The 10,338-nt window shown below is 39.0% G+C and overlaps 2 protein-coding genes across 3 annotated transcripts; one reads left to right on the top strand and one right to left on the bottom strand.

Annotated features, from left to right (window-relative positions):
* Nucleotides 1–1,664: 1,664 nt before the first annotated feature.
* LOC131144056 (uncharacterized) lies at nucleotides 1,665–2,359 on the bottom strand. The gene is made up of 2 exons (XM_058092402.1): nucleotides 1,856–2,359; nucleotides 1,665–1,772 (listed from the first exon to the last, which is right to left on the bottom strand). The coding sequence occupies exons 1-2, from the start codon at nucleotides 2,357–2,359 to the stop codon at nucleotides 1,665–1,667; spliced, it is 612 nt and encodes a 203-aa protein (XP_057948385.1).
* Nucleotides 2,360–3,694: 1,335 nt separating this feature from the next.
* Nucleotides 3,695–10,072, top strand: LOC131145159 (sterol 14-demethylase). 2 transcript variants are annotated; one of them, XM_058094267.1, is made up of 3 exons: nucleotides 3,695–3,842; nucleotides 4,215–4,697; nucleotides 8,870–10,072. In XM_058094267.1, the coding sequence occupies exons 2-3, from the start codon at nucleotides 4,227–4,229 to the stop codon at nucleotides 9,866–9,868; spliced, it is 1,470 nt and encodes a 489-aa protein (XP_057950250.1). In that variant the 5' UTR covers nucleotides 3,695–3,842; nucleotides 4,215–4,226; the 3' UTR covers nucleotides 9,869–10,072. The 2 variants fall into 2 exon arrangements, with proteins under 2 accessions (XP_057950250.1, XP_057950251.1); XM_058094268.1 differs by having other exon boundaries at nucleotides 3,707–3,847.
* Nucleotides 10,073–10,338: the final 266 nt, after the last annotated feature.

Genomic DNA, 10,338 nt, shown 5'->3' with positions numbered 1-10,338 from the left:
GTAGGTTGGTTAGCTCAGCCAATCTCCCTCCATAGGACAGGTCGGACTAATTCCCCTAAAGAGTCGAACAGTTCGGCCTGATTATTCAAAAAGCTCAGAAGAAACAGCTCGGCCTGATTCTCTCTTCAAAGAGCTCGGCATTCTCATACAGCTCGGCACGAGTCACTCTTCAAAGAGCTCGGCATGAAGAGCTCGGCCCGAGTCTCTCTTCAAAGAGCTCGGCACGAAGAGCTCGGCACGAGTCACTCTCCAAAGAGCTCGGCATGAAGAGCTCGGCACGAGTCTCTCTTCAAAAAGCTCGGCACGAAGAGCTCGGCACGAGTCATTCTTTAAACAGCTCGGCTCGAGTCTCTCTTCAAAAATCTCGGCACGAAGAGCTCGGCATGAGTCATTCTTTAAACAGCTCGGCTCGAGTCTCTCTTCAAAAAGCTCGGCACGAGTCATTCTTTAAACAGCTCCGCACGAGTCACTCTTCAAAGAGCTCGGCATGAAAAGCTCGGCCCAAGTCTCTCTTCAAAGAGCTCGACACGAAGAACTCGGCACGAGTCTTTCACCAAGGAGCTCGGACAAAACTGCTCGGCACAAACAGCTCGGACAAAAACAGCTCGGGCAAAAGAGCTCGGCACAAACGGTTTGACACGAGCTGCTCAACTATTCTGCCCAAAATATATATATATATATATATATATATATATATATATATATACATATATTAAAAAAAAAAAAATTGGAGAAAAGAGAAACAAACACGATGGAGTGTTAAAGGGAAAGACGCAAACACAAACAATTATTCAAAATTCTATCCAGAAATTTGAAACTGAGGGGGGGACAACTGATATGCTCATAATAAAAATCACGCTAATAAGGGCAAGTCAACGCCTACCCTTATACTTTCTCTAGGTCTGACTTTCTGACGAGTGATTAGCTTCAACCTAAAGGAGGAGAGATCCACGCCAACGCCCTTAATAACCGAGTAATAGGCGCACGCACTTATGGCTGGAGAGCAATTCACGCCCTCACACAATAAATCCGAGCCAACCAGTGGTCAACTCAAGCCCCTATAAGAAGGGATTTGGAGTACAGGCAAAGGTAAGTCATAAGACACTACTCTACTGTTGCATTAAGCCTCCTTAAAAGCTTTCCTCTTACTTAGGCATCGAAGAGATCCCCCGGAGTACACCCTGGGTCCTCCAAGCCTCTCTTCTCTTCCTATTTCAGGTCAACGAGAGTTAAGGAGCATTCCAACCATTTTTTACCCCGCAACAGTTCTAAAAAATACAAAGAGATAAGAGTAAAAAAAACAAGACACGATGAGGCTTTAGTATGATGGCTGACAGAAATTAGATTGTATTTAAAATTAGGAACAAACAACACATTAGTGAGCTGGAAGGAGGGTGTTAATTGAAGATTTCCCACGTGAGTGACTTGAGTTGTGGCCCCTATGGGTAATATAAGAAGCTGCGAGTAAGTGGTGACATGGGTAGCATGTGGCAAAAATTTCATAGAGGCCACATGTGCTGAATCACCCGTGTCAATAACCCAAGGCAGAGAAGGCATAGAAGTAGTGAAAGATAAAATGGCAGAGATACCATAGAAATCATCCGCACGACTTGGCTGAAGAAGACCCATCAATTGCTGATATCGCTCAGTAGAGAGGCTAGGAATCACACTTGCAGTGGAAGGAGAAGACTCCCAAGAGACTGCATTGGCTGAGACGAGTGGAGCAATGGCAGCGGTGGTCTTCTATTTGGGCTTGGAGGCGTTCCAGTGGGCTGGGTACCCAATTATTTCATAGCAGCTCTCAATCATGTGAACTTCTTTCCCACATTTTACACATTTTGTTTTTGTTTCTTACTCTATTGAGGGTCTGATGGGAAGATCGAGTAACAACTACAGCAGTGTTGTCGGGTGTGGGTAGGAGTGGGAGATGAAGATGACGCCAGGACTCCTCTTGATGAACAGTAGCATAGGCTTTGGCGATGGAGGGTAAGGGATCCATAGCAAGAATTTGGCTCCTGATGTTGTGGAAGGAATCGTTGAGCCCAATGAGAAATTGGAATAAATGTTCTGTGTCTTCTCTTGCCGTGGCATTTTTTCGAGCACTGCATGTGCAAGAATTAGGCTCTTGTAGGGTCTGCAATTCGTCCCAGAGCCCTTTGATGGTGTTGTAGTAGGCTGTAACAGTCATGGAATTTTGATGGAGAGTAATGAGATCGCGCTTGAGGTGATACAATCGTGGGTGATTGCTTTGAGAGAATCGGTGATCTAAGTCTTTCCATACTTTAGAGGGATTCTGACAATAGAACAAGCCTTGCCTTAGAGATTTGTTGATGGAATTTAGCAACCATGAAAGGACCATGTCGCAACATCTCTCCTATAGTGTAGCAATGGAAAGATCTGTAGGTTTTGTTAGAGCGCCATCAACGAAAACAAGTTTATTTTTGGCGTTGAGAGCCATGTGCATGGAACGTCGTCGTAAGGGATAGTTGTCGCCGGTGAGGAGTTCTGGAACCAAGGTTGCTCTAGGATTGTCAGCAGCAGTAAGGAAATATGGTGAGGTGAGAATGAGATCACTAATTAATTGGGATGGAGTTTGGTTGGGTGGTGCACCCATGGTATTTGCGTAAGCGTTTAGAGATCTCAGAAGGAGCGGCTTTGATTCCATGATAAAACCGCAGAAGGAAGGGGAAAATTTTATATTGAACTGATTCATATTTTTACAAAATAATCACACTCTATTTGTAAGAGTAAAATGATGCTATATATGGAATGTTACGAGGCTTGATTTTCTATAATTGATCTTGATTGCTGCAATTAATTTTGATGAAATCCATTGTGCTTGATTTGAGACTTGATTGCTGCAATTTGATTGTTGTAATTGATCTCTGTAACTTTCAATATAAATTAATCTATTCTATTGTGAAGTTAATAAGGTGATGATATTAGATTCATTAGCTAATCATGTCATTTATATATATATATATATATATATATATATATATATATATATATATGCAATCTTGCTTTTTCCATCAACAACAAAGGAGAGGGTTGTTTTCTTTTTACTTAAAAAATAGGAGCAGTGACTATCTTTAGCAACCCGAAGAAAACTATTAGACGCTATTAGAGTAAGTACTATCTAGACACGAACACACCAAAAAAAAAAAATATTTGTGTTAATATAACACGAAAAAAATATAATAATCAATAAATATATACAATTACATTTAAATATATATTATGTATGATAAATACTGACTTTTTAATATAGTTGTAGCATTCTATAATATAAAAATGTTTTATTATATGGCCTTCATTTATAGTAAATACACACAACTAAGGGTTATTATTATAATTATTATAATTCACAATTAAAGGTTATTATTATTATTATTATTATTATTATTATTATTATTATTATTACAAGTGGGTCTTTTATTAAAACTGATTTTTCATACATACATACCGATAAATTTATTATTATTATTTTTATGTTCAAATTTGTCTTTTCAATTCATTATTGAGATTGGGGCCAACTCTTTATTTCTTTTTATGTTTTTTTAATTTTTAAATAATAATACATTATGATGTAAAGGTTGACGTCATATTATTGATCCAGATCGGTGGACCAAGGAACCGGAACCGGAACCGGTTGAGCTTCCGGTTCACCTATCAAACATCGATAAAAATCAAAACTAGGCGACACAAACACTAGCTGTACGTGTTCACTCCCCTCCTCACTTTCCATATCACTTTTTAAAATTCGGAGATGCTGTGCCTCCAGCCCCTTCGCACCATTCTCTGATCTCTCTCTTTCGTCTCCGTTCATCGCCGAATCTGAGGTAAGGTTCGATACTCAATTGTGCTCTATTGTTTGTTTGATCTCAATTTCTAGGGCATTTTTCTTTGATAAATTCGTTTGCTCTGTTCATTCCCTGCATTCTGTTATTGATTCGGCTTTTCTCCTCGCTTTTTAATCATCATTTTTTATGTAGTAGCCTTTAGGATCCGTACTCTCACTCCTCAAGTTCTTCTCTATATTCCTCTCTCTTTGGTTGATTGCTTTCAAATTTTTTTAGATTGCCAAACTATCTTTTCACTTGTAATTGCAGAGATTTTTTTTTTTTTTTGGTATAAAATTCAATCTTTAACGACGTTCTGACTTCTTCTTCTACTACCTCTATTTTTGGTTATTTATTTATTTTTATTTTCAGATTTACAAAGCAATGTCATCGATGGATGTGGACAACAAGTTCTTCAATGTGGGCCTTCTCCTCGTGGCCACTCTGGTGGTGGCCAAGCTCATCTCTGTGCTTCTGACGCCGAGATCCAGAAAGCGCCTGCCTCCAACCGTTAAGACATCACCTGTTATCGGCGGTCTTCTTCGGTTCATGAAAGGTCCCGTGGTTATGCTCCGTGAAGAGTACCCCAAGCTCGGAAGTGTATTTACCTTGAATTTCTTGAACAAGAACATCACTTTCTTGATCGGGCCGGAAGTTTCAGCTCATTTCTTCAAGGCTCCGGAGTCTGATCTTAGCCAGCAAGAGGTGTACCAGTTCAATGTGCCTACTTTCGGACCCGGGGTTGTTTTTGATGTTGACTACTCAATAAGGCAGGAGCAGTTCCGGTTCTTTACGGAGGCTTTGAGAGTCACCAAATTGAAGGGGTATGTGGACCAGATGGTTATAGAAGCTGAGGTAACTGTACTGCTTGAAGCTGAAGTAAATATTTTTAGTATTTGGGAACATGAGTCTGGAGATGTGAAATTAAATCTGGAGAATTTAGAATATATATATAAAATTTTTGTGAGATGTTGTCCAAATTCAACCAATCTCAAATTCATGGCCCAAAATTTGTATTCTCAGATACAATTTTTTTTATATTTTAAATACAATAAAATTTTGTTAAGAATGGAAACAATGTAAAGTAAAATGAGGACGAGGTGTCCTCAAGGACAAAGAGCAACAACCAAGAACATTACAATAGAGCTGCCAACTGATCCCTGTGAAGGTTGGAGAGTGAAATCTCAAATAAATCCAAAAGAGACGGAAACTTAAACAAATGAGGACCTATTAGCTCCAAAGAGTCCTCACCCATCTAAACATCCTCCCAAAAATGAATGTAGTTTCCATTATCGGGTGAGAGTAAAAAATTGAAATGCCACCTACGTCACAAACTTCTGTGCCATGCATGAGAAATAATGTCTTTTCCTTATGGTTCCCACCCATTTTAATGGAGCGCATATTTACGTTTAATCACCTTGTGCCATAGGGAAACCTCCACAACTAGTGAATGTTTTTGAAGATGGGACACCTCTTACCTATGCAAAGACCTTTGATCACCCCCAAGCATTGAGCATGCACCAACATTCTATTCAAGGTACCCACCACCCAAGTAAACAAAAATGGGGGCAAGTGATCTCCTCGCCTAAGCCTCTAGGTAGCCCTAAACCAGCCTCTAGGTTGACCATTGGTTGAAGTCAAGCAATCTATAATCCAATTTTGTTGCACCTTCCCAAAATCTTTTCTACTCATCACCTTGCCCAGGGAGCCCCAACTAATCATATCATAAAATTTTTGGGAATATATCTTAAATTAAACTCCCCTCCTCCCCTCCTCATGTTCTCCACCACCTTGTTAACCATGAGCACAATGTCTAAAATTTCTTTGTTTTTAATAAGCATTTAACTTTTTTCCATGATCATTATGTCCCCCAAAACCTTGTGCAGCCTCTTAGCTAAGACATTTGAAAGAATCTTGTAGTGATAAGACTAATAAGTCTAAAGTACCCATGGTTTTAAATAGAGGTAGGGGGTAGCGTAACATAACAATAACAAGTGTTGTTGGAAGCAGGAGTAGCGTATGTTACCTAATGGGAAGTGGGTGTAATGGCCATTTTATATTTTTCAAGCAAACACAATCTTATGTATATTGGGAGATTTGCAAGTTTGAAGCTCTTAACTCTTCTTAAAAAAGATGCTCGAAGCACTTCTCCATTTTACTGTTCCTGCTTTAACTCATAAAATCTTCTTTGATTTCTCTTTCAACTTCGTAAATGATCCAAGGTATCGAAATCTAGTAATGCGATTAATTTCTTGACCGACAAGTTTTATAAGACCAGCTATGCTATGTTCATCAGGATGTTAGGCATCTAAGAAACAACATATCCAAAAAGTAGAAGTTGTTGAAATAAGAATGCTAAGGCGGATGAGCTGTAAAGTATTAAAAGATAAGTTAAGGAATGAAAACATTTGTGTTTAGGCATAACACTGAAGATAAGGTGAGGGAGGGACGTCTTAGATGGTTTGGGTGTGTGCAACGTAGGCCAAATAGTGTATCGTTGAGGAGGAATGAACCAGTTACTATTAGCCACAATAAGAGCAGGAGTAGACTTAAAATAACTTGGAATGAGATAATAAGGATTTAATAGCCCTTAAATTGTTGGAGGAATTTGCCCACAATTGTGTAAATTGGCATAAAAGTATTTCATATAGCCGACCCCACCTAGTGAGACTTATGACTTGGTTTGTTTTTGTTGTTGTTGATGGTTTCTAATGGTCATTTCTTTGCGTGGGACTTTTATTCCATAGAAATCTTAATGCTAGTAAGGTGGAGGAGTTTTCTTCCTTTTTGATGTTATTGGGGAATTGTTGTCCTTCTTTAGGGTGATAGTCCTTCTCAGTCTTTTGATTCTTCAGGGGGTTTATTCTTGCAAACCTTTCTTTGATTTTTTGACTAATGCCTAATATTTCTTTTCTACTTCATAAATTATTTGAAAGGCCAAAGTTCCTTCAAGATCAAGGCTTTTATTTGGTTGGTTCTTCTTAGTAGAACTAGGATGAATAATCTTTTGCAAAGGAGATCTTCAAAGGCACTTTCTCCTAGTATCTGTTCTGTGCGTCTTGATAGTTCTGAAACAGTGTCTCAGTTGTTCCTGCACTGCTCTTTTGCTTGGGATATATTGAATAAGCTTTTTGGTATTTTGGGAGAAAGTTGGGTTTGTTCGGAATTGGTGGAAGATCTGCTAGTCACTTCATTTTCTGGTTTTGGCAAAAGGAAAGATGCACGTGCTGTGTGGACTTGTGTGCTTTTTGCAGTACTCTGGGATTTATGGCTGGAACTGAATGCTCCTATGTTTATGGGGAATCTTTGTTATGGGAGAAGATTCATTATTTTGCCTTGCTTTGGTGTGCTTTTGCTGTTTCTTTAAAGGAGTGAGGTTTTCTGATTTCCAGTGGGATTTCCTTGCTTTGTTATTCTGCTTCTTGTTTCTTTATATACTGTTTTATTTGTATTTTTCCTTCTTTTTTCTTCCTTTCGTTGAGGACGATTTCCTATTCTCCTTTTTGCATATTTGTTCTATTCTAATGAATTCATCTTCTTTTGCTAAAAAAAAAAAGGTTTCAAGTTCCAAACAGGGCTTTAAAGTTTAAAGTTTCTCGCCTTTATTTCTTTCCCTTTTTTCCTTCACTTGTTGATGTTCCTTGCCTGTTTCTCTCTCCTCCATTCATTCCTTGTTTCCTCACCTAACTGTGCATGGCACAAGATGCAATTGATTTGACATATACAGAACAAACAAGAAGGCAAAGCTGTACAAAAAACATAAAATGGTCAAGCCAAGAAGCATGCTCTAATATAAAGTTTCCATAGCTCCTAAACTAGGATATGAATTTAAACACATCTTTCAGCTTTATACTGGTATCTTTTTCCCTTAAAAAACTCTCTTGGTTCTTTCTCTCCAGTTGCATCATCAAGCATAGTGCCATGTCCTACATCCCCTTCACTTTCTGATTTTTACCCCTGCTCTCCAACAACACAAAATATGTTTTACTGAAATCCAGCCTAACCCAAGAAAATATCAAATCGCTGCGATATCAAACACCAAAACACTCCATGTCCTTTGCATTGAATGAGCAGATGGTTTATGCTTTGTCCCACCTCTTTGCAGATAAAAAATGCCATTTAATTCACATGGACAGTGCCCCCTCATAATATTATCGTCTTGCAGAATGGCTTCCCTGTTGCTTCCGTCATTTACAAATTTGCAATGTATGAGCTTGTTTATGTGTGATGCCATTTTCTTCCGTTCAACATTTATTGATTATATCTTATGTCTTGAGGTGGTGGCCTTCAACTTTGAAATTTTTTGCTTTGCACATTTAATACCTGATTTCTTAAAATAAATTTTTTGAAGTCTCTTTTGTTCTTTTTCTTTTTTTGGTTGGTTCTATATCTTCTCTCTTTAATATAAATATTATAATTCCTCACCTATCCCCTCCATCCCCCTTCCCCTCCAAAAGAAACATAAAAAGGAAAAAGAGAGGGTCTCTTAAGCGTGTGCATATTATATGATTCAAATATGCTAACATATAATGAAATTTTACAGTCATGATATCATAACTCCTTATTACAATTTCTTTTGAAACAGTCTTTGCTGATTTTCTTTGTAACCAGATGCTTTCATTTTAAAGATTGATATGTCTATCTCAAATTTTGAATTTTCTTATCACAGTCGGTGGCAATTAGTAGTTCATTGATGTCCAATTGGCAAGTTTTTTAGGGAACTGATAAATCATTTGGTTTAGAGTGAGGCTTATTGGTAATCAAAATCCCATAGAAGGGGTCTTATAGAAAATATGTACAGTTAAATGATTATATGTTGGTAATACATAAATGTTTTTTGTCATATCTTTGTTTTGTGGTGGATTTTCTTCCGTCAAATTTTATTTAGCATCATATTGGGCACTAGTTTATACAAGTTTTTTATTTCAAATCCTGTCCCTGAATTTCTGTGGTATGGAATACATTAAATTTGAGTTCCTTGTACACAATTTCTTGAATTGCCTTGTTTTCATGCTGGAATTGGGCAGGACTACTTTTCTAAGTGGGGAGATAGTGGCGAGGTGGACCTAAAATATGAGCTAGAGCATCTAATCATCTTGACTGCCAGTAGATGTCTCTTAGGTCAAGAAGTCCGTGATAAGCTCTTTGATGATGTCTCAAGTCTCTTCCACGATCTTGACAATGGAATGCTTCCCATCAGTGTTGTCTTTCCATATCTGCCAATCCCAGCCCACCGTCGCCGTGACCAGGCTCGCAAGAAGCTTGCAGGAATTTTTGCAAACATCATAGCCTCCCGTAAGAGTGCAGGCAAATCAGAGAATGACATGTTACAGTGCTTTATCGACTCAAAGTATAAAGATGGTCGGCCAACTACTGAATCTGAGGTCACAGGCCTTCTCATTGCTGCTCTCTTTGCTGGGCAACACACCAGTTCCATCACTTCCACTTGGACCGGGGCTTACCTCCTCTGTCACAAGGATTACTTATCGGCTGTGCTTGATGAACAGAAGAACCTGATGACGAAGCATGGGAACAAGGTTGATCATGATATCTTGTCCGAGATGGAAGTACTGTATCGGTGCATCAAGGAGGCCCTGAGACTCCACCCTCCTCTTATTATGCTGCTCCGAAGCTCACATAGTGACTTCAGTGTCAAAACCCAGGAAGGAAAAGAATACGATATCCCGAAAGGCCACATTGTTGCTACTTCTCCAGCTTTTGCCAATCGGCTCCCCCATATTTACAAGGACCCAGACAGGTATGATCCTGACAGGTTTGCACCTGGGAGAGATGAAGACAAGGCAGCTGGGGCATTCTCATATATATCTTTTGGAGGAGGCAGACATGGCTGTTTAGGAGAACCATTTGCATATCTGCAGATAAAGGCAATATGGAGCCATCTGCTTAGAAATTTCGAGTTAGAACTCATCTCCCCGTTTCCAGAAATTGACTGGAATGCCATGGTGGTGGGTGTAAAAGGGAAGGTTATGGTGCGCTACAAGCGACGAGAGCTTGCTGTTAACTGAGGGAGACAACTTTCCTTTCATGGCCCTCATAAATGGTTGGCAGACTTAAATTAAACTCAGATCTCTGAGGCTGCTTGGATAGATAGCAATGCTGCTGTTGTCACTTAGTTTAGCCTTCTTTTAAGGCATTGACCTTGTGTTTATTGGATGATTTATTGGGCTGTCATTTTTGGCCGTGATAATTTTAGCTTCTTTTTTTCTCTTTCTTTTTGGGTTTTTTTTTTTTTTTTTGGTTTTTTTTTTGGGGGGGGGGGGGGGGGAGGTTGGTGGTGTTTGGGTTGGTTGGTTGGTTTGAACTATGGATTTCTCCATCTGTTTATGATCATTATACCTTGTACCAAGTACTCTGGTTTTTCGGCACTTAATAGGCCAACGCCACCTTTCTGTTGATATCCTTTTTTGAAGTTTAATTTTGGTGCAAATTGCAGACAGTTGGAATTCACAGGGATATGACCAACAGCCTTAAAACC

The sequence above is a fragment of the Malania oleifera genome, chromosome 12 (genome assembly GCF_029873635.1).
Source record: "Malania oleifera isolate guangnan ecotype guangnan chromosome 12, ASM2987363v1, whole genome shotgun sequence".
Classification (NCBI taxonomy): Eukaryota; Viridiplantae; Streptophyta; class Magnoliopsida; order Santalales; family Ximeniaceae; genus Malania; species Malania oleifera.
Note: the sequence above shows the minus strand (reverse complement) of the source record. Positions and strands in the feature narration are given on the sequence as shown.